Consider the following 20,504-nt stretch of genomic DNA (forward strand, 5'->3'; position numbering starts at 1 on the left):
TCATGGAAATGGATTATCCACCAACCAGGCGCACGAATCTGAGACGCAGTATCGTTCGGCTCGAAGAGTATTGGTAGCTCATGACCACGGCCAGGTCCATGTCTGACCAAGAAACTCGATGTCTTTACTGATTTTGAAGGGATATTGGCATCGGAGGAAAGCTTATCAGGGCGCCGGAAAGTTCCATTATTGGAGATGCAAACGACAACATCATCTTGATCGTCGCCAGCCACGACCATTCCATCTTTGAGATGCGGAACCATATTTCCCGTGGCATCTCCCGAGAAGCTTACTAGTTAGTGCCTCGTGGCAATCTCACAGATGTACCTAAAGTTGGGACGAAGTGTCCGAAACCTGGCTCATGGACAGTACGGACGAACGATCGTCATGATACGGTACCTAAATCGAAGTCGAATAGGCAAGTCTGGGGGCGAGTCTCCCTGCGCTTGGTCCTTGAGAGAAAGATCGTACACAGCTATGAGGCCGATGGTCTCTCGCTAAACTCTAGCTTGGAGACTCTGTGCACGGTAGGTATGTTTCAGCAGACGTCAGCTAGAGCAATACAAACCGCCAGAGGAATAGATCGCCGTTTAGCTCTTGCCCATGCGTTTCCAGCTCTTCCCGTCTGTCGGTACGAGAACCGCCAACGGGGTCTTGAAGGGAGTCGATCGACTTGTTCAGTACTATGTAGTGTAATTTACCTAGGTAGGTAGGTAGGTAGGAAGTGAAGATGAGCCACGACCACAACATGGATCATCATCCATCCCGTCACTGATCATCGAAAAAGGCCGACCTGTCGCAACTCAGCAATTATTGGACCTGGCCTGGCCTGGCCTGGAAAGAGGAGCACGACGCTAGTCTTCCCGTCTTCCCACATCACCATCATCTCGGCACAAAATGCAGCGTGCGGGAAACACATTCCCAATCTACCGGGCCTCGGATCTCGGATTACTCGTATAAGCAATTTTGGATCTTGATTGCTTGCTGGGCCCATGATATTACCACTACCACGGCATATCATGCGAGGAAATTATTCCTGATACTGTAAGCTGCGCCGGGTCATCAGAACGATGCCTTCGCCAGAGACTGCTTCTGGAATTTCTGGAAAGTGATGGGGCCAAGGCTTCTTCTGCATGCAGCCGCATGAGACCTCTCCTCTCTCAAGCTTCCCGTCTCTTGCTGCGGCCTTCCGCACCATGGCTCGTGGAGGCAGTTTGTTATGCATGGAACAACAATGGCAACGTTCTCCCGCATACATCCCTGCCGCCCCGGTGGAAATGGAAGGTTCTTTCGAATGTTGGAAGATGAAATGATTTGCACCACCTTTTCATCATCGCATTACAATACCAGGATACGCGGGGTATACCACGGACAGCCAAAGAATACCAATGGAATCTCTCCTACAAGCTGTGAGAACTACTCTAGTGCAACATCAGCTCATCTTCTGTACAAACGAACGGGCCTCAGGTCCAGAAACTGCCGAGGCTCAGTTGTTGGTAAGAAGGGACCAGCCAAGAGCGATCTTGTTCCAACGAGTTTCTTCCTCGATTTTGACTTTCGAAGTGGGTTGACCGGCCTTTTTAGAGCGGTAGTGAATCACCAGGAGGCCTTGACTCGAACATACGAAAGTGTATGGAGGTACCCTGAGCAAAAGCAACAGACAGCACGACACCGTTGAAAGGGAGCGGCCGCACAGATTGCACCACATCCATCCCAGCAGCTGTTCGTGCAAACTCCCTGTGGTGGGTTACTGGTTTTTCGGTAGCGGAACGGGGGTTGCTTGCTTGCTTGCTTGCAGGACAGGAACGCTCGGGATGCACAGAGCCGTCGATAATTGTCGTTTGCCCGGGCCCATTATATTATTCCTGCTGTTGTCTTCTTCACCCACCTCTGCCACTGAACGACCCCTCATCCAAGCTGGATTGTGTTCGCTTGGCAGGTTGGCAAGTTGGCAGTCCGTAGCTTTGGAGCTGATGGTGGTGGTGGTGCTGATGCAGGCTGCATGCTGCAGGAGTCTTGCTTGCAATTGCGGGCCGTCTGCGCTGGACTCCTGATAACCGTGTGGTGACTCGGATTGTGAGAGGTGGAGAGTTTCCGAAGCTGCCCTGACCCACACGAGGAGAGGCAGGATCAAGGGGCTTGAAGATCACGCCTCGGCCTGTCTTTCACTACTCCACTTCGGGCTAAACGGGGGGGGCTGAACGGGGGGGGCATCATGATGGCTCACCGTTCACCTCAGCACCACACCACACACACCACGCCTGGAATGGGATCAATTGAACACTGAGGTAATAAAATCTGACTGACTACCTGCCTGCCTGCCTTTGCCTGCCCTGCGTGTGTGATTGAAATACTGCTAAGCCATGAAGGCGACGACGATAGGTGCACTAAGTGATATTAGGCAATTAATTTAGGTTTGCATGTTATTTGCATTACTCCACTCGACTAAGCTTGAAGTAATGCACCTGCTATGCTATGCTGTGCTATGCTATGCTGGGCTGGCTGCAAGTTGCAACACGCTATCGCCGCACACTTTGACAGCGGCAAGGCTGGTCCTTAGTGGTCAGAGTACGGCAATACGCAACTGAACTGCACCCACCACGCCAGAACAGAACAGAACAAAACGTCGACTAGACTAACTGACTAGGGCTTGCGAAATCAACACCACCACCACCACCACCACCACCACCACCAACACTACCGCACCGCATCGCAGTCGCAACCACCACTGCCACAGCTCTGCTACTCCTGCTGCTGTACTTCTTCATGCCTCTCCTTCCCATGCACGTCGTCTCTACACTGCCCTGACAGACCTGACGAATCCTCCCTCGCCCCCGGAATCTCCTAGCGAAGCGCCCGCGGCCACGGACCACGACGACACATCAACGACGAAGTCACTGCGAAGACCTCCCCCCCCCTCAGTGTCATTCCTTGCGCCGTTTCAGCCTCAAGCTCACGTTGCTCACCACGACAAATATAGCATCTGGCATCGAGAATTGTCCCAGCAATCAAGCTCCTGAGATCGTCATTCCCAAACATCTCGAAATAGCATCCGATCTCCAACGCGTGCCTGTCGCCTTTTCGTCCAATGTTCAGGCAGATTCCTTTTTGCGGCAGCGCGAGCCACACCTCCCACGATATCCTCACACTTGCCTGAAGACGGACAAACGAACAGACAGGCACTTGCTGTACCACCGTGCGGGGATTTCTACCAGCCACTCACTGCTGCTGTGTCCGCTTGACCGCTTCCTCGGCATCCGCAGCCTCAGCCTGAGCCCTACGAAGAAGAAGCAACTCTCACACGTGAAGGAGGTCTGCTGCTACTGCTACTGCCAGTGCCAGCCTGCCAGCCATCCCGCCAGCTCTCGCAACGTCCCTCTTTCTTGTTGACCCGCTTGACCCAGGGTGATAGGGAAGTGGGCTAAGGCCTGAAGCCTTTCGTTTTCAAAATTGAAAGAGGGGCAAATAACCTTGACGAACCCCCGTCACTCAGACAGGGGATACGAGACCGCTGCTAGACACTTGCACTAGCCGTTTCCACTAGGGATTTGACACCCCCAGACGCCGCCCGTAATCCCATACCCATTGTTCGTTCGAATCCCTCCCTCTCCCCCTCGTACGGCGGCCATTATATAGTGGATCTTGGCACTCTGGATGGGCCACAACCACACCCGCAGGGACTTCTCACTACGGATGCACTGAAGCGTGTTCCTGGGAGCTGTTGCTGAATCTTCTCGCGGTTACTGCGCTACTTTGCTTCTATTGTTGCTACTGTCTGCTGCTAGCTAGACTGCAAGTCGTGGGGATTCAACGCATCCTTCCACCGAGCCACCAGTTCGCGCATGATTGCAGAGCGCCTCTCAGAAGCAATCAATCGACCGTTTGCGCGGGTAAGCTGGCGGCTTGAGTAATTGACAATCACAATAGCATCTGTTTCTGTGTACCTCATGCGAGTCTGGTACCGATTTGGTACAACGAGCCCACTCAACCCAAATAAAGGTATGCCCTGATCGCCTTATGCGGTTTCGTATACCCAAGCTCTCTTTATTCTTGATTAGTCCGAGGACTCGTGGCCTTGCTAAGATACTCACAGGGCAATCAAATCATTGCTGGGGGGCGTGGTCGGAACAATCCCAGACTTTTAAAGTTTAACATATCTCTATCACCACTTCCTATCTGTCACTGTTTGTATTTTCACCCAGTCCGCTCGTTGAGGTCCCTCTCCAGCTATAATTGCCTCGACATTTTAGGCACACTTAGGGCTACTGCGCCGGCTACCATTCAACCGGAGGCCAAACACTTCAAAGAGCGCATCGCATCCGACACACAATGGTTGGAGACCCAGGGACAAGGAGACTACTCCCACAAAGCTCACAAATGCAGAGCTTCTCTTTCGCACCCAATAACTTTGGGCAGAGAGAGAACCAGAAAAGTCCGTTTCCCTAAGAGTTTGCGCGAACCTAGAAAAAGAGACTGATATGGGCTATAGACTATGTTTTCGTCGATGAACACAACCGACACAAGCGCCTCAAGGGTATGTTGGAAATCGTCAAGGGAACTGTCCAGAATATTGACAAGATATAGTTATGAGGGCTTGTGAAGGATGCCGGAGGAGAAAGATTAAGTGTGATGCCGCGACTACCAATACCTGGCCATGTTCAGCATGCATACGATTAAAGCTTCATTGTATCCCACCTACAGTCAACTATGATCGCGACTTTCCACAGAACCCCCAAGGATTCGAGGGCGAGAGAGTTGAATATGAGAGCGGTGGAAGTGGAGATGACGATTACCATCAACAGGTTTCTATGCAACAGCAGATGGCTGGAACGCACAAGAATATCCCTCCCATCTATACGGCGCAAGTCCCTTACCCTGATCCTGTGGGAGTATATCAGTCCGGACCTTATGGCGAGCCTTCTTCTAGCCACAGCCAACCAAGCATGCATTATGGAAGCATGCAAACTCCGGTGAGCGTGATCGATCAGCACCAACAATACCCTCCACAGACTGTATTCCCAACCCCACCACTGCAACAACATTCTTCACATCCAGAAACTCCGGATAATTACGAGCAAGACCAGTATGGACAACAAAATCTGGCAGATTTGCTCGGAGAGCTGAGAATGAATGAAGCTGGCACAGGTAGGAATTCTTGCGCATCTCCACTTACCCTATGCTTATATAGATTAGCTCCCTACTTGAATAATAGAAATAAGAACAAGACTCTGGTAGAGGAACCGGCATTTGAAGAGCTCGACGAGTACAAGCACGTCTTACCACCCACTCTGTCCGGTCCCGATCTCAAAGTAAGGATACCACCAGAGCTGATGCCAGATGACGAAACCACACTGCATTATTTCGACATGTACTTCATGAATGTTCATCCATATGTGCCTGTTTTGAACAAGGCACTTTTCTACCAACAATGGCATACAAACAGAGAGTCGATATCACCTCTCATTCTCGAAGCTATCTTTGCTATAGCGGGACGACTCGCAGATGAACCCTCACAGGGCCATCAATGGCTTGCTTTAGCATCGAGTAAGTCCACCAAACAAGCTTCATCTAACTAACTAACCACTTTCTAGAACATGCTGATTCGTTCATGGACGTTCCACGTTTGAGCACTTTGCAGGGAATGTTGATTGTCTTAAAAGCTCGAGAATCGGCCCCAAAGCGAGGCTACTACTTCAGATCCTGGATGACTGTTGTTCAATGTGTTCAAATGGCAAAAGACCTGGGACTGGATGAGCACTTTGAGGAACACAAAGCCGGAAGATCTTGTGGCTCTGATCTTGCTGATTGCATTACCAAAACTCGAATTTGGCAGACGATCTTTGTTTGTGAATTGATGATTGGGTCCCCACAAGGTAGGATACCATTATATTCTGACGTTATGTCTGTTGTTGTCGACGCTAACAATAAAAAGGCCGGACGGATTTAGCAGTAGACATGGAATCTTTGGATTTGAGCATACCCAGGACAGCTCTCGGGAACGACGAGACCGAATTTCATACTACGCGAAATTTTGCTTATTTCACCAGAGTCGTCCGAAATGTCAGGAGGATGAACAATGTTTATGCTCGGATAAAGAAGAAAAAGGAGTGGGGTATCGATCCCGATTTTGTGCAGTTGAACCCTTCATTCGAGTCTTGGATGAATGATTTGCCTGGGGACCTGCAACTCACCTTCCCTCCTGATGGATCGCCGCCCTGGTTGCCTTCTCACTTCATCGGAAATCTTCATTCATACTACTATCTCAGTATTATCATGCTTCACCGACCTCAACTCACGTTCATGGAACCAACAGGAATGGACGGGGGCTGGAAACACCATATGATGATCTGCTACTCGTCCGCAAAATTGCTCTGTAGGTTGCAGGAGGCCATATTGCAGTCTTTCGGCATGACAGGTCTTCTGTGCATGCAAAGGGGAATCAACTTCACAATATACTGTGTTTTGACATGCACAGTCCTCCATCTGGTAAGTAGAGGAAGACGGGGAGGCGTTTCGCAATACTAAATTAGATAGGTTGCACTCACATCACCAGACCCTGACCTGAACGCCGACGCTCGCGAATACTTCACCCGCCATATGAGAATACTTGAGAAATGCACCAGCTCCTGGCCAATGCCAGACATGCAACACCAGATCGATGCTCTCCGGGAAGCGTTCTCAGCTGATACTAGGAAGCCCTTCGTTCTCAAACCAACCTTCCCATATGGAAGTCCTGGAGCTCCATCTAGTGCTAGCCCACCACGAGCAAGTCAATATCGACAAGCAGTCACTCAATCATCTTCACACCAGCATATGGAGCAACAACATGCACCACAACAAGTCAGTTATACAGCCCACCCTATCTCACCGCCTATCTCAGCCGGAGGTGTGGACACGAAGAGTGACTCTCCTGCTGTACAGTCTCTGGTAATGATGGCCACTGGGCAACGTGGACCACAACCACCCATCGGTACAGGGGTTCCAATGTCCGATCCATCAGCTTGGAACCCCTCAAGGATTTTTAAGTAAGCTCGCTAAATTTCTCCTATCATTTCCGAGTACATAATTGACATATTTCTAGTCAGTGGAATTCCACGTTTGGTACGGCCCCTCCTCAAAGCACTTCTGCTCCCCAAGCCACTCCTCTAAAACTTGCCGTTTCAGGTGCACAAGAGATTCCCAGCTTACCGGAGCTCGAAAACTTACCGAATGTGAGTTTGCCGCCAAACTCACAAGCAATGCCTCCGCAGCAATATTCTGGAGCACCAATCCCATCCTTTGTTTCGCCAAGTATGTGGCAAGAGAGCGTGGCCAGTGTTTATGAGGGTGGGTTGAAGCGACAATGGGATTATGATGATCAAGGAATGGCATCGAAACGGCCGAGATGAATGAAAATGCGCCAAGTATGGATAAACGAGTTGGGATTTTCATGACGAATGATGATAGACGGGCATCTATTTATGGAACAGGTGCAAGGGCCTACTGGGCCCGGATGTCACGGCGGCTGTTATGCATCATTCCCGAGGGTCAGAGCTGGGATGAAACGAAACCGGGTCATTTCCAAAACAACAGCCGACGAATACGGATAATTGGATCTAAACCGTCTATTCGGGACGATTTGAACGATTGGGATCACGAAACAAAGGGCGAGGACTATGGGACCTGCACATGGAGAGCATACTTCACAAAGGCGTTCCTGTGAATATTCTAGGGCAATTTCTGGAGTTGGGGGATTTCTACAACAAGAAGGAAACGTGGGAACGCGAAATGATATAAACATCACTCGCGAAGACGGAGCATGTTACCGACATTTATACTGCACATACTTGGATTTTTCTCGTTGCCACACCCTTGCATCCGAGCCATTGCTGGGAGGTGTTTTGTTGAGTTGGAAAATAAATCTTCTTTTCGGGAAATGGGCAGGTTCTGGGATATATATGTACTTTTAGGTCGACTACAATGTCACGCTTCTATGGCTCTGTGATCTACGCCTCGTACCATCTCATCGCCTTTTCTAGCATTGCATCTCGTGGAGTGGATGTTAATGGATTGATCATATCTTCTCCTTTAAAAATACATGGTCCCGATGCCCCGAATATCGAACCTGTATCTGCATACTCTCCAACACCCTCTGCTTAACCTTCTTACTCGACCCTCCTCCCCCATCCCTAACCTCCGTCCCCACAAAAGCCCCATGCGTGCTCTCAAACTCATACCCCTTAAGCACATCCCACATGCCCGAAATCTCCTCCGGACTCAACGGTATCATATTGGGTATACTCCACATGAAACTATAGCTATTAATTCCCTCAGGCCTCTCTCCTCCGTCTTTACTCCAATCTCCTAGTCCGGCGGGGGTCGTGACCAACGTATCGGCGATTAGGAGACGGTTGTGAGCTAGCAGGACGAGGGAGCCCGGGAAGTGGCCGCCGAGTTTGAGAGCGTGGATGGAGGTTGATTGGGAGAGGATGTGGATTTCTTCGGTGCGGGAGTGGATGAATGTTCGGGAGGCGCCGAGGGGGTCGAGGCGGTTGAGCCATTGTTTGTCGTTCCAGGAGAGGTAGACGGGGCAGGAGAATGTTTGAGCCCATCTGGGGTTGTTAGCGGTTGGTCTGGGGTGAGGTGGTTGGATTTGAGTGAGTAGATAGTTTGGGGTTGTTGGTTTGCGAGATGAGGAAGGGGGAATAGTGGAATTTTGGACTCGAATTCGGAAGTACAGAAACATCCAGGGTGTGAAATATTGATAGCTAATCCCAAGAATTCAAATTTGTGAATGTCTGGTTTTGAAACCGAGACACTAGACAACTTGAAATGTCTAAGCTAATGCCCGACTATGAATAGGTTTTTGTAGCTCGGACATTCTTAAGAAGTGAATCTTTGAGGGCTGGCCAGATCATTTTCACTAGAAATGTTCCGAACTGCCTTGGGACTTCAAAACAGACTGCAACAGCAAAACAATAACAGACAATAGAAGCAAGAGAAATACTTACTCTAAATGCGTAGTATAATAATGAGGATGACTTATAACAATTGCGGCCAACCCTCCCATCCCATTAATCTTCTCGATGGTTTCCGCATCAAGAAATGATATGCAATCCCAAAGCACATTTCCCACCTCAGTCTTGATCAATACAGCTCTCTGCCCAATAGCAAATTTTGGTTCGGTCCATATACTCCAAAACCGCTCATCCTCATAAAAGGCCTTCCACTTATTCTTATACTCCCCTTTCTTCAGATCCCCTAGAGTGGTAAAGGCTTGCCCAGTAGGAGGAACGAATTGTCTAGGATCATCACATATCCGACACCGGGTTAACAGGGAAGGATTATCAACGTCGAACTGGGTGCCACAAGCAGTGCAGATCAACAGGTTATCGGTGTTGGAAGTCATTTCCCTAGCGGATGAATGGTTGTAACCATGTAAAGGCTCCTCGAACTCGTCTACGAACGGGAGGTTGAGCTTTGGTGTTGGGGCTGGTGTGGTTGAGAGGGGAGTCGATGATTTCGAGGTGGGGTGGGAGGGAGACGGCATTTTATAGAGACGGGGAAGATGAATGAGGGGTCGGATGCAAGATCCGCGAAAGCTTGGGGTCGTTGAGGAGGGATAGAGAGATAGGTGTGAGGTCACGAGGGGGAGAGAAACGTGATGTTAAGGTGGGATATTGATAAGAAGACGAGCTTGGCCCAAAGGGGGAGGTCGAGCCGTTATCGAGGGGTGCGGAACAAAGGCGTTCGTTCGTTGAAGCTTGACGAAAAAGAACTCACTTTAAAGCCTTCACTTTCCGAGCTGCACTTCGCTCCCCTTTTCTGTTTTGTCTTTTCTGATTAAATCTTCATAATCTGGAGCATTTTCGGTCATTATTTCGGCTCCTCAAGATGGTTTATCCCTTTGATTATTTCCAGCATCGTCGAGATTGGTATGTGGAAGCTACCCCGCGTTTTGTCTTATGTCTTCCGCGGGGAAAATGTTGGAGCTCGACACTGACATTCCTCGCAGCAAATTCAAGCAAACGGAACGTGCACAACGGATACAAACTCTCACAAGCTACCATGGCGCATTCACAACACCTGAACGACAAATTCTTGCAAAGCCAATTAAGGAATTGGTGCAAGATGTTCACAAGCAGGTCATCCAGCCTATCGATATTCTGCGTACCTATGGGAAAGCGGCACTGAAAGCACACGAGAAGACGAATGCTGTGACGGAAGTCATGATTGATGCTGCAGAAGTCTGGACGAAAGATGGAAGCATTAACTTTAAAGGACCACTTGCCGGGATCCCAATCAGTTTGAAAGACTCGATTGTGGTTGGCGGATTCGATACCACGGTGGGATATAGTTGCAACGTTGGCAACAAGGGAGAGAAGGATGGAACCATGGTCCGGATACTGAAGGATGCTGGTGCGATTCCTTATGTCAAAACTAACTTGCCCGTTACATTGCTCAGTTTTGAATCCACGAACGATGTCTGGGGTCGCTGCACGAATCCGCATAACAACAAGTATTCGCCGGGAGGATCAACAGGTGGTGAAGCTGCATTGATGGCTGCTGGTGGCGGAAGAATTGGAATTGGTTCAGATGTTGCTGGCAGTGTCCGGGCCCCGGCTCATTTCTCTGGTATTTACAGCTTGAGGTGCTCAACAGGACGATGGCCAAAGAATGGTATGGTTACTAGTATGCCTGGGCAGGAAGGCATCCCGAGCGTATTCAGTCCAATGACGAGGACCTTGGGGGATCTTTCGTACTTCACGAAGTCGATGATCAGTATGAAGCCTTGGAAGTACGACCACTCTGTCCATCCAATACCTTGGAGACCAGATGTGGTGAAGGAGTACGAAGAGAAGAAGACGCTCAGAATCGGTGTATTGAGGACTGATGGGGTAGTCGATCCTAGTCCTGCCTGTGCCAGAGCTGTTGATGAAGTTGTCACAGCTTTAAAGAAAGAAGGCCACGAGGTGGTTGACGTGGAACCACCATCTCCTTATGAAGCACTATACATTGCTTCCCAACTTCTCAATGCAGATGGCTGCAAGACTTTCAAGTCATTCTTTAGAGCGGGAGAGTGGGAGGACCCTGGTGCGAAACAGATGAGCTGGCTCATGTCTCTGCCCAGCCCTATCAAGTACGTCTATTATCTCTGGGTCAAATATATTCGGAGAGATGAGGTATGGGCTGGGCTCATCAAAGACTGGAAGCCGAAGTCTGCTTACGAACAATGGAAATTTGTTACAAAGAGGGAAGCATACAAGGCAAAGTTTCATGATTGGTGGGAGCAAGAAGCAAAGATCGATATTATGATCACGCCTCCGAATGCTACTCCTGCTGTAAGTTTCAAGTTCTGAAAACACCCCAACTTTGCCGTCGTCCACAACTTAGGAAACAGGTAGACTAATCTCGTTTGATCATCAGGTACCTCATGATGGTATGAAAGATGCCGTAAGTAGCTGTGGCTACACCTTCCTCTTTAACCTTGTAAGTAGTGATACGTATTCCTCATATCTAAAAGGGAAGCTGACTAGAGGTAAGCTCGACTATACATGTGGGATCATGCCAATCACACACGTCGACAAAACACTTGATCAACTTCCTTCGGAATTTGACTTCAAGAAGTTAAATGGCGTAGCTCAAGGAGCATACAAGCTGTACGATGCGATAGCTATGCATGGGCTTCCGGTCGCGGTACAGGTAGTGGGGCAACGCTTAGAAGAGGAGAAAATCCTAGCTGTCATGCAGAGGATAGAGGATGCACTGGGCGATGACAAATATCAATTGATGGAGATCGATTAAGGAAATATGCAAAGCTGGGGCGTATGGGACACAAGTAGGTCTCATAGCAAAAGTCGTTTTTAGATAATGCCTAAGGAGTCCTGGCTCTCTCATTACGTGTGAAATGCCTTCCCCCTATCTCGCTTCTTGCCAACCTAGTTTGGGGGTATCTGATGTCCAATCACTTTCAGCCGATTGCGGAAGGGGTTATATCACCCACGTTTCCGGACTTATCTTGCATCGTCAAGAAACAGGATGAAGGTGCTTTATTACACATGTACGTGTGTTTGTTGTAAAGAGGGGCATATATCAAGTACGAGCTCCGAAATCGGAAGCGAGTCTTGCTATCCTCCCCCTTTCCCCATTTACAAGAGGTCATATATACACCAAATCAACAACACAGCTTCAATACCCGACAATTAAAATTTGTGTAAAGATGACAGTCCCAGAAAAAGATCATTGGTCTTCACAGGTATGCGATGCTTATGCTACGACGGAGTGTGCTTGGATTTAAATAAGAGACTAACATCCCACTTAGGCATACCAGAATTCAGCTTCTTTTGTGCCGAAATTAGCGACCAAGGTTCTTCAGTGGTTAGATGTTCAAAAAGATGATATAATCCTGGATGTGGGCTGCGGTGGTATGCCGTTCCTTTCTTCCCTTTGAATGTTTGCTTTGGGTTGGTATAGCTAGCGAGCCGGGACTGTTAGTACAGCTCTCTGGTATACTTTCCTACACGGATACCTGAAAGTCCACATACCATTGTCATTTTCTCGGATCAACGCTCAGCTATTGAAGAGCTCATTAATAACAAAAAAATAGATGGAGTCCTCAACCTCCAAATCGCCCAAACTCTTGCCCAAGGCACAGGCAAAATTCATGGCGTCGACTCTTCCGCATCTATGATCTCCACCGCTCAGAAAGCAGCCTCTGCAGATCCAGCGGCTTCCAAAACCTGTACATTCGAAGTTATCGACGCCACTGCTCTCCTCTCAGAGCCAGAACTCCAACAAGGCAGCTTCGACAAAACCTTCAGCAACGCAGCCATGCACTGGATCCTGCGTCCCGAATCCAAGCGCAAGCACTTCTTTCTTGGAGTTCGTAACTCCCTTAGATCGGGAGGCAACTTTGTCTTTGAGATGGGGGGAATGGGCAACGTTGCTGAAATGCGGACAGCGCTCCTCTCAGTCATCGGTCGAAGGGTTGGCCTGGAAAAAGTGAGAGAGATTGATCCTTGGTTCTTCCCGGACGAGATTTGGATGACGAAGATGTTGGAAGAGGAGGTTGGAGGTTGGAAGGTGGAGAGAATAGAGAGGGAATATAGACCTACGAAAGCCGACCAGGGAGGTATTGAGGGTTGGGTGAGATTGATGGGGAAGCAGTTTTTTGACGCGGTTGGTGACGGAGAGGAGAGGCTGGAGTGTGAGAGGGAAGTTTGTGAAGTTTTGAAAACGGTTTGTGAGAGTCCCGGAGGCGGAGAATGGATTGGGTATGTGAGGTTGAGGGCCGTGGTTAAGAAGCTTTGAGCAGGAGTACAAACTTAGCTTATGCATGATGACTTATTCTAGAGCACCATCACCTCGGAAGCTTACAATTCAACTGAATTTTAAGATCCCAGCTCAATGTTCTTTTGACATTATGACCCCAAGATCCGTTCATACTCGAAATGTGGGCTAGACATTCAGGCTTCCAGCGAAAGCGACAGCACAAGTTTTCGAAATCGTCAGTGTGCTACCCCTTTTCAATTCTCTATTAGGTGAGCGAAACTTCCTGAATGTTGACTCTTTTGGTGCATTTTATGGTCGGTGTTAAACAATATTCTATGAGCGATGCTGCACTTATTGTACCCCTCCTCACTACCCCGCAATATCGCGCTGATCTTTATCCATCCCCCACTCTATGAAAGCAACTCAACCGCACATTTTACCACCACTTCTTACTTTTCAAGCGGTAGTTATAGTGATCGCCTGTTACGTTTCATTTAACCTCAATGCGAAATGCTTTTACTAGGTACACATTGTCCCGAGAATGCTGGAATTCTCCGATCATGGTCATCACTCTTGGCATGACTATATAAAGTCATGTCATGGTTGAAGCAAGTGCTTCCAGAGAAATGGACATATCTCTTAAAATCAGCCATGCAGCTCCGCATATTCTCTCCGTTGATCTTGCTTCCATTGGCACAATCACAAGCAGTGTTTAATCCCAAAAATGTTGACGATGGCTTCTCTGGTACGAACCCTTCTGTACCTCTGGATCTGTCAAGCCTGTTCAATAATCGAGGATTTGCGATGAGTCCCAATGACTCAAATCTTGACGGTGATGGAACGGGATATCCTGCTCAGTCCTTACCTCCACCAAACTTCGTTTACAATGGCATCAATTTCACGTTTCCACAATACAAGTCTGCTGGAGATGACAATGTCCTTGCATTGGGACAGACAATTCAGATACCACAAGGCCGATATTTCAGTGTACAAATGCTAGCAGCATGCGAGAATGGACTGGCATCTGGTTTCATCAATGCAACGTATAGCGACAATTCGACTTCCTCGTCTCCAGTTCTCGTTCCTGCCTATTACAACTGGCCGTACCCCGCCGGAGGAGATATCATTTTGCCATATTACTATACCAACACGAGTATCAACTATAATAGATCAATGATCTATCAAACGATCAATTGGCTTGATTCGACGAAAGAGTTGGTCTCGATCACGCTGCCGAATGTAACGGCGGGCTCGAATTCTGGTCCTGGAGGAGCGGCGGTGAAAACGAGACTGCATTTATTTTCCGTGTCAATGTTGCCAGCTGCAGGCTCGAACATTGATTTGCAAGCCCAATATGCTCGATCTACCCAACTTTGGCTTCCTGGTACCAACAAGACTCAGATTGTTGAAGTCATTATCAATAATGTGGGTTCGGAGTGGGTTCTGGCCAATAATAGTGTTCAAGTTTCTGTCTCATCACCTGGTCTTGAGACTGTAGCTCCGGGATATATCAAGAGACTTCAGCCAGGCGATCAAGCGAGAGTCCAGGTTGGAGTTGTGAATGCTGATGGTGTTGCTGCCGGCTCGTCTGGGAGTGCTACTGTGGTCATTACTGGTGTGGGTGTGAATTCGTCCTATACGTTCAATGCTACATATGGTGTTGTGCCATATCAGGCAACATATGAGTCAGTTTACTCTCATGAAACCCCGAATTGGTACAACGACGCTAAGTATGGAATTTTCATTCATTGGGTAAGTCATAGCAAAATTGCTGGCTATACTGTATAAATACTAAGGGGACCAGGGAGTGTATTCTGTACCTGGTTGGGGAAATGTTGAAAAGAATGAAACTTATGCGGAATGGTAGATTTTCCACTTCTCTTGGGGAGCTCAAACACCACTAATTAATCATAGGTACTGGTATGACATGAATCTAGGCCCAGATACACCAGAAGAAACATACCAATACAATCTCGCTACTTACGGCCCGAATCACGTCTACGATGACTTCATCCAAAATTTCTCAGCATCAGTCTTTGATCCCAAAGAATGGGTAGACCTGTTCGCTGATGCAGGTGCCAACTATTTTGTACAAGTATCGAAGCATCACGACGGCTATGCACTCTTCGACTTGCCAGCAAACGTTAGCCAGCGGACTTCCGTTGCTCAATACCCTCACAGAAATCTTCTCCAAGAGCTCTTTGACGCGGCCGCCCAGTACCAACCTCAACTTCATCGTGCGACTTACTTCTCGCTTCCGGAATGGTTTAATCCTGCTTACAAAGAATATGGCTTCGGATCTTGGCCAGGAGGAAATGCAACGAATCCGTACACCAACAAGACTCTCCCTTATACTGGCTTTGTCGAAGTAAATGATTACGTCCCTGACGTGATTCTTCCTGAGATGAACGCGCTCGCAGACATGGGGACGGAAATCATGTGGTGCGATATTGGAGGACCGAATCTAACAGCAGAATTCGCAAGTGCGTGGTTCAACAAGGCAGCAGAGAGCGGGAGACAAGTTGTGATGGACAATAGATGCGGATTACCTGGAGACTTCGACACACCGGAATATGCTCGATATGACGCTATTCAAGTGCGCAAATGGGAGGTAAAGCAAGCTCCACCCCAATTCTGAGCCCTTCCCTTCTAAACTTAAGTTTGCCATCCCGAATTCGAGTCCAAGATTGTCTGCTTTGGACTCGCTTAGCATTGCCCCCCTTTCTCTCCATCGTAAGCGAGAAACTGACAACATAAACAGTCAAACCTAGGCATGGACCCTTTCTCCTATGGCTACAACCGTGCCACCCCAACAGCTTCATATATGAATGCCTCTGCCATAGTAACTTCGCTTCTGGACATTGTTTCCAAAAACGGAAACTTCCTCCTCGATATAGGCCCCACTGCCAACGGAACAATCATTCCCATCGAAGCCGCTAATTTGCGCGAAGCAGGAGTCTGGATAAAAGACCATGGAGAAGCTATTTTTAATACGAGTTATTGGTTTATTACTCCAGAGGAAAATGGAGAAGGGAAAGACTTGAGGTTCACGCAGACAGCGGAGGCGTTTTATATTTGTAGTTTGGTGGAGCCCGGGAGTAGTTTGGTGAATGACAGTCCTGTTCCTTGGGTTGAGGGCGATGAGGTAGTTGTTGTGGGTGGTAATAGTAGTGGGGTGGTCGTGCCAAGCAGTAAGGCGGCAAATGGGAGTTTGGTGTTGGATTTGAGCGAGAGTGTGAGGGGCGGAGAGACTTATGCTTGGGTTTTCAAGATTGGGTATGGTGGGAATCTGACGGGATCGAATAGCACTGGTCCGGGAAGTGTTCCAACTTCTGCGGCGGGAAAGGCGGAGGATATTGTGAAGGGAGCTGTATTTGCTTTGCTGCTCACTTTAGTGATCGGCCTGGTATTGTAGATTCAAAGAAAGATATGATTCCTTTGATAGTGAAAACGGAGTCACTTCACCAATGTACGTCGATTTTTCTATGGTTAATTCACTGGAATCTTAATTCACAATTGAGATTTACTTAGCCCACTTGTGTTGCCCCACAGATTCTGGAACCAAATTATCTTGTATTTCGATGTTCATGGTATACTGACATCACTCGTGGTATAGAACTTGAATAGATTCACTGGGTGAAGTGAGTGAGTTGTATTGCTCAAGTCTTTTGCCTTAGGACCATAAAGATTCAACTTTGAGCAAAAAAATTTATTCACTCAACCATCAAGCCCACAATTGCAAGCAGCCTTGTGACTCATATCTCGGCTGGACTTGCCTATATAAACCCCCACCTTGCCTCCTCAACTTCTTCAAACAAATAATGGACACGGTTCCTTGCTGAACCACGGGTTTGAGGTATCCAGGTACGGTCGGCTACAGCAAATCAAGTGCTGTTCTGCAGCAGTTTTGGCCGTTGCGACGGCGTTTGTCTGCTGCGGATGCTTGTTATCGTTTCGGGATATTATTTTCACCGTTAAAGAATTTTCTGCTGTCAAGTGGATTTTACTGTCAATGGCTTGTTCATTGTCACGTTGAGTGAACGGACAGAGCTTCTGAGTGCATGAAGGAAACAGACTTTGGGAATCAGGAACTAAGATTATAGCAGCCACAATCATGGTCTGACAATGCTTGAAGCACAAGGATGACAGACGAATTTTGACCAAATAATTCTGAGAGCATACAAACAATTCAAGCTGTAACACTTTCTGTTTTGACCATGCTATAATGTCAAGAAGCTGACTGGAGAATGAAGCAGTAGCACTTGCCAGATATAGTCTGAAAGTGATTACTCTGCATTTCACACATACTTTTATCTTTCTCTCTTCCTCCTTCAAGAAATGCAACGTTCGGTGAAAATTTGTCTCCATGCGGAAAGTACTGGTAGGTGACTTGCGAATCACGTTCATAGGACAAACAGCTGGACACCTGCACCTCGTCTTCAATAAATAGGAAGTCGAGGCTTAGAAAAGCATCTCAGAGTTGAAAAGAAAATTGCCAGACTATAATGAATGTGCTTTACTACTCCGGGGCCGGACCGGATCTCGAAAAGCTCGCTTGACATCCTCGCTTCCCCACATAAAAAATACCTTCTGCAAGCCAACCAACCAGGTCAATCTGACCCAAAAAAAAGAAAAATTGCAAAAAAAGCATTCGAAGTTCATCATGAACTCGGGAATTGAGCCCGAGGCTGAGAGCTATATTAGTTTTATGATTTAATCATGTAGAGCTGTATAACATACCGGGGCTCGCTACACAGATTATTAGCTTGGGAAATCTTTGATTCTTTGAGAGATTCTACTTACAACCCGCGACCTTGAGGTTATCTTAATTAAGAGCCACATGCTCTACCGATTGAGCTACCCGGGCTTCGGGTGTTGGATAGCAAAACATATGCTTAATCAAATACATACGGCTTGTTTCGTGGTTGGTTGCTTCGTTTGTCCTCGCTTGAGGAAGAAATTTTCTTCCCGAAGTGGGTTTTTTTTCTTTGACTCATGCCCAAGCACCTGCTGCTACTATTGCTTAATTACTGACTTTCATTGACCACTTTATCTAGGAAGCTACCTAGGATCGTGTATCTCTTTGCTGTACACAGCAGCTATTTCTCCTCCCATGCCATAAAAAGTGATGCCATGCCATTCATTACATACGTACGCACTTTCCTTGCAAAGACGTGAATAAACTCCCAAAATCGCTCTCCGCGCTCGACCTCATCTCAGTAGTTGCTCGATTGCGCCCTGCACACTTCCGCCGCTTCGCCTCAGTGCCTCCACGTTTCGGTCAAAATCAAAGAAACCCATATCATTCAATTGTCTCAATTGATCTGCGTATCGTTCTTCGGGTGGTCTGTTGTCCACAGGTGCAGGCGGACTAGCAGGACCTCCTCCAAAAGGGCTTCCACCGCCAAATATGTTACCCATTTGACCACTGTTGATCATCTGCATAGCTTGTTGCATCATTTCGGGAGTCATAGGTGGCATGCCTGGAATTCCAAAAGGATTTGCGTTCTGACCACCAGCTGCGGCTCCAGCGCCTGCTTGGCCAAAAAGGCTAGCGAAAGGGTTTGCTGCTGCATTCGGGTCGTTGGCGGTTGGTGAGCGAGGTGTTGCTTGACCAGCAGAAGCAGGTGCAGGAGGGGTTTGTACAGGAGTTTGACCTGCTGCCGCAGGTGGCATATTCCAGTATTGTGCCCAGGGAACGCCACGTGCGGGAATAGCACCATGGCGACCGAGACCACCCATGGCGAAAGGATTGAAAGGAGTTGTGTTTGCTTGATTGGGGTTCGGGTTACTCGCAGCAGCTCCGGTCGGTGTTGTGTCTGTCGCACCTGGTGCTGGGAATGCATTCGCTCCACCACCGCCTTCCATCATTCTTCTCATCGCAGAAGCGTGTCGGAGTGCTTCTGGGTTGCTTAGCATGCGCCTGAATTCTGGTGAGTTGATCATCTCTCTTGCTTGGGGGTTGTCTCGTAGGCCGGGGATCGAGTTGATCATCATATCAACCAATGCGGGGTTCTGCAGAGCTTCGTGCATAGTTTGTTGCACGTTTGGATCCTCCAGCATGGCTGCGACTTGCTCTTCGTTGGGAGGTGCACCCATCTATCATATGTTAGCATCTTCTCTCGAGGCATAAAGATTTTAACTTACCCCACCATCTACGCCAAACATGTCCATGTTGGGCAAGTTAAGGTGTCCAGCATAACGAGCACCAGTCAATCCAGCCAAAGGGTTATTTGCAGTGCCAGCAGCCATGTTCGTAGGTACACCAGCCGCCGCACTTGAAGTGCCGCTTGATGAAGATGCTCCGCCAGGAGGCTTTTGTGATTCGTTCGACGCAGCATTCTTGACCATATGAACTGTGTTGCCCGGCTTGATGTTGCAACTCTTTACAGTCTGATCATCCTTCATCACTCTGCCCGAGTAGATCAAGCGCATCTTGTGAGCGGGCACATTTGCCTTGTCTTCCGCAGAGAGTTGGTTCTTGATATCGAGTACTGTGGATGCCTCACTGATGGTAATCGTGTATTTGCCATCAGTACTCTTGACATTGAAGCTGACTTGAGGGTCGCCCTCGACAGCCGTCTCCTCTGAAGCCATCTCGGTGGCCTTCGACGATCAGAGTGATGAGATCTCTGGTATGTACAGTACAGGGAGGGAGAGGACGGGGTGCGCCACGAGGCGTCGAACTGCTGATCGAGATTGTTGTCTTGAGGGATGTTCTACTAGAAGGCGTCGAGGTGTGGATTGATATCGGTCGTGAGATAGTCGATAGTGACGTTCGGAGCCTGGTCGCTACAAGGGTCCGATTGACAGGACAAGGAAACGAGATTTTTGGGCGCAAAGTAGGTGAAGATGACAGACTCGATAACGTGTGGAGTGATTTCAATCTCGTGCGTTCAACTAATTTAGGGATGGAATAGGAGAATGGGGTAGGTGAGAGCGAGAGAGCTAGCTAGCTTTGAGAATGACAAAGAGCAAACTCGCTGCTTGCTTCCATTTCTGTCTGTATCTTTCTTAAGCCACATCGCCCCGCAATTACAGCGACGACTATACACAACAATTGTTAGACTCGAGGAAAACCACAAAGTACAATCCCAACAGAACAATTGTATTACCTCTTCTGGACCAGTACTTCAGCTCGATAGGAAATGCACAGGAGCCATTCGCTGTTCCCTTGGAAATCATTGACAATGGACTGTCACACGTGACGGTGTTCTACCTGGACTGGAAAGCCTCGGCTTGTTCCCCGCGTA

General features: G+C 48.3%; 8 protein-coding genes across 8 annotated transcripts; 4 read left to right on the plus strand and 4 right to left on the minus strand.

Moving 5' to 3' along the window:
* Window positions 1-1,153: 1,153 nt before the first annotated feature.
* LY89DRAFT_679345 (uncharacterized protein) lies at window positions 1,154-2,183 on the minus strand. Its single transcript, XM_018213851.1, has one exon. The coding sequence runs from the start codon at window positions 1,706-1,708 to the stop codon at window positions 1,487-1,489; it is 222 nt and encodes a 73-aa protein (XP_018078463.1). The 5' UTR covers window positions 1,709-2,183; the 3' UTR covers window positions 1,154-1,486.
* A 2,146-nt stretch (window positions 2,184-4,329) lies between these two features.
* LY89DRAFT_692912 (uncharacterized protein) lies at window positions 4,330-7,388 on the plus strand (the record flags this gene model as incomplete). The annotated part of the gene is made up of 8 exons (XM_018216604.1): window positions 4,330-4,432; window positions 4,490-4,534; window positions 4,585-5,145; window positions 5,194-5,544; window positions 5,592-5,873; window positions 5,933-6,486; window positions 6,535-7,025; window positions 7,082-7,388. 8 exons carry the CDS (start codon window positions 4,330-4,332, stop codon window positions 7,386-7,388), a joined length of 2,694 nt encoding a protein of 897 aa, XP_018078464.1.
* Window positions 7,389-8,053: 665 nt separating this feature from the next.
* LY89DRAFT_572177 (uncharacterized protein) lies at window positions 8,054-9,388 on the minus strand (the record flags this gene model as incomplete). The annotated part of the gene is made up of 2 exons (XM_018208628.1): window positions 8,054-8,591; window positions 8,991-9,388. 2 exons carry the CDS (start codon window positions 9,386-9,388, stop codon window positions 8,054-8,056), a joined length of 936 nt encoding a protein of 311 aa, XP_018078465.1.
* A 332-nt stretch (window positions 9,389-9,720) lies between these two features.
* Window positions 9,721-12,011, plus strand: LY89DRAFT_633995 (amidase signature enzyme). The gene is made up of 4 exons (XM_018211370.1): window positions 9,721-9,914; window positions 9,995-11,321; window positions 11,407-11,469; window positions 11,524-12,011. The coding sequence occupies exons 1-4, from the start codon at window positions 9,874-9,876 to the stop codon at window positions 11,782-11,784; spliced, it is 1,692 nt and encodes a 563-aa protein (XP_018078466.1). The 5' UTR covers window positions 9,721-9,873; the 3' UTR covers window positions 11,785-12,011.
* Window positions 12,012-12,161: 150 nt separating this feature from the next.
* Window positions 12,162-13,290, plus strand: LY89DRAFT_604526 (S-adenosyl-L-methionine-dependent methyltransferase; the record flags this gene model as incomplete). Its single annotated transcript, XM_018210363.2, has 3 exons — window positions 12,162-12,235; window positions 12,302-12,404; window positions 12,587-13,290. Exons 1-3 carry the CDS (start codon window positions 12,200-12,202, stop codon window positions 13,288-13,290), a joined length of 843 nt encoding a protein of 280 aa, XP_018078467.1. The 5' UTR covers window positions 12,162-12,199.
* Window positions 13,291-14,424: 1,134 nt separating this feature from the next.
* Window positions 14,425-16,666, plus strand: LY89DRAFT_572208 (glycoside hydrolase; the record flags this gene model as incomplete). The annotated part of the gene is made up of 4 exons (XM_018208631.1): window positions 14,425-15,003; window positions 15,056-15,114; window positions 15,166-15,862; window positions 16,013-16,666. 4 exons carry the CDS (start codon window positions 14,425-14,427, stop codon window positions 16,664-16,666), a joined length of 1,989 nt encoding a protein of 662 aa, XP_018078468.1.
* Window positions 16,667-16,864: 198 nt separating this feature from the next.
* Window positions 16,865-18,047, minus strand: LY89DRAFT_12506 (uncharacterized protein). The gene has a single exon (XM_018205192.1). It carries the CDS (start codon window positions 17,656-17,658, stop codon window positions 17,062-17,064), a length of 597 nt encoding a protein of 198 aa, XP_018078469.1. The 5' UTR covers window positions 17,659-18,047; the 3' UTR covers window positions 16,865-17,061.
* Window positions 18,048-18,391: 344 nt separating this feature from the next.
* LY89DRAFT_12460 (ubiquitin-domain-containing protein) lies at window positions 18,392-20,227 on the minus strand. The gene is made up of 2 exons (XM_018205184.1): window positions 19,399-20,227; window positions 18,392-19,350 (listed from the first exon to the last, which is right to left on the minus strand). The coding sequence occupies exons 1-2, from the start codon at window positions 19,846-19,848 to the stop codon at window positions 18,463-18,465; spliced, it is 1,338 nt and encodes a 445-aa protein (XP_018078470.1). The 5' UTR covers window positions 19,849-20,227; the 3' UTR covers window positions 18,392-18,462.
* Between the last annotated feature and the right edge of the window lie 277 nt (window positions 20,228-20,504).

This window comes from Mollisia scopiformis (assembly GCF_001500285.1).
Source record: "Mollisia scopiformis unplaced genomic scaffold LY89scaffold_1, whole genome shotgun sequence".
Taxonomy (NCBI): Eukaryota; Fungi; Ascomycota; class Leotiomycetes; order Helotiales; family Mollisiaceae; genus Mollisia; species Mollisia scopiformis.

Excerpts from the sequence above, each read along its gene's own strand:
- LY89DRAFT_679345 (XM_018213851.1), bottom strand. The coding sequence starts at position 1,708 with ATGTGGTGCAATCTGTGCGGCCGCTCCCTTTCAACGGTGTCGTGCTGT.
- LY89DRAFT_633995 (XM_018211370.1), top strand. The coding sequence starts at position 9,874 with ATGGTTTATCCCTTTGATTATTTCCAGCATCGTCGAGATTG. Across the intron at positions 9,915-9,994 it reads TTCCAGCATCGTCGAGATTG|CAAATTCAAGCAAACGGAAC; the intron begins GTATGTGGAAGC and ends CATTCCTCGCAG. Across the intron at positions 11,322-11,406 it reads CTCCGAATGCTACTCCTGCT|GTACCTCATGATGGTATGAA; the intron begins GTAAGTTTCAAG and ends TTTGATCATCAG.
- LY89DRAFT_12506 (XM_018205192.1), bottom strand. The coding sequence starts at position 17,658 with ATGAACGTGATTCGCAAGTCACCTACCAGTACTTTCCGCATGGAGACA.
- LY89DRAFT_12460 (XM_018205184.1), bottom strand. The coding sequence starts at position 19,848 with ATGGCTTCAGAGGAGACGGCTGTCGAGGGCGACCCTCAAGTCAGCTTC. Across the intron at positions 19,351-19,398 it reads TGTTTGGCGTAGATGGTGGG|ATGGGTGCACCTCCCAACGA; the intron begins GTAAGTTAAAAT and ends AACATATGATAG.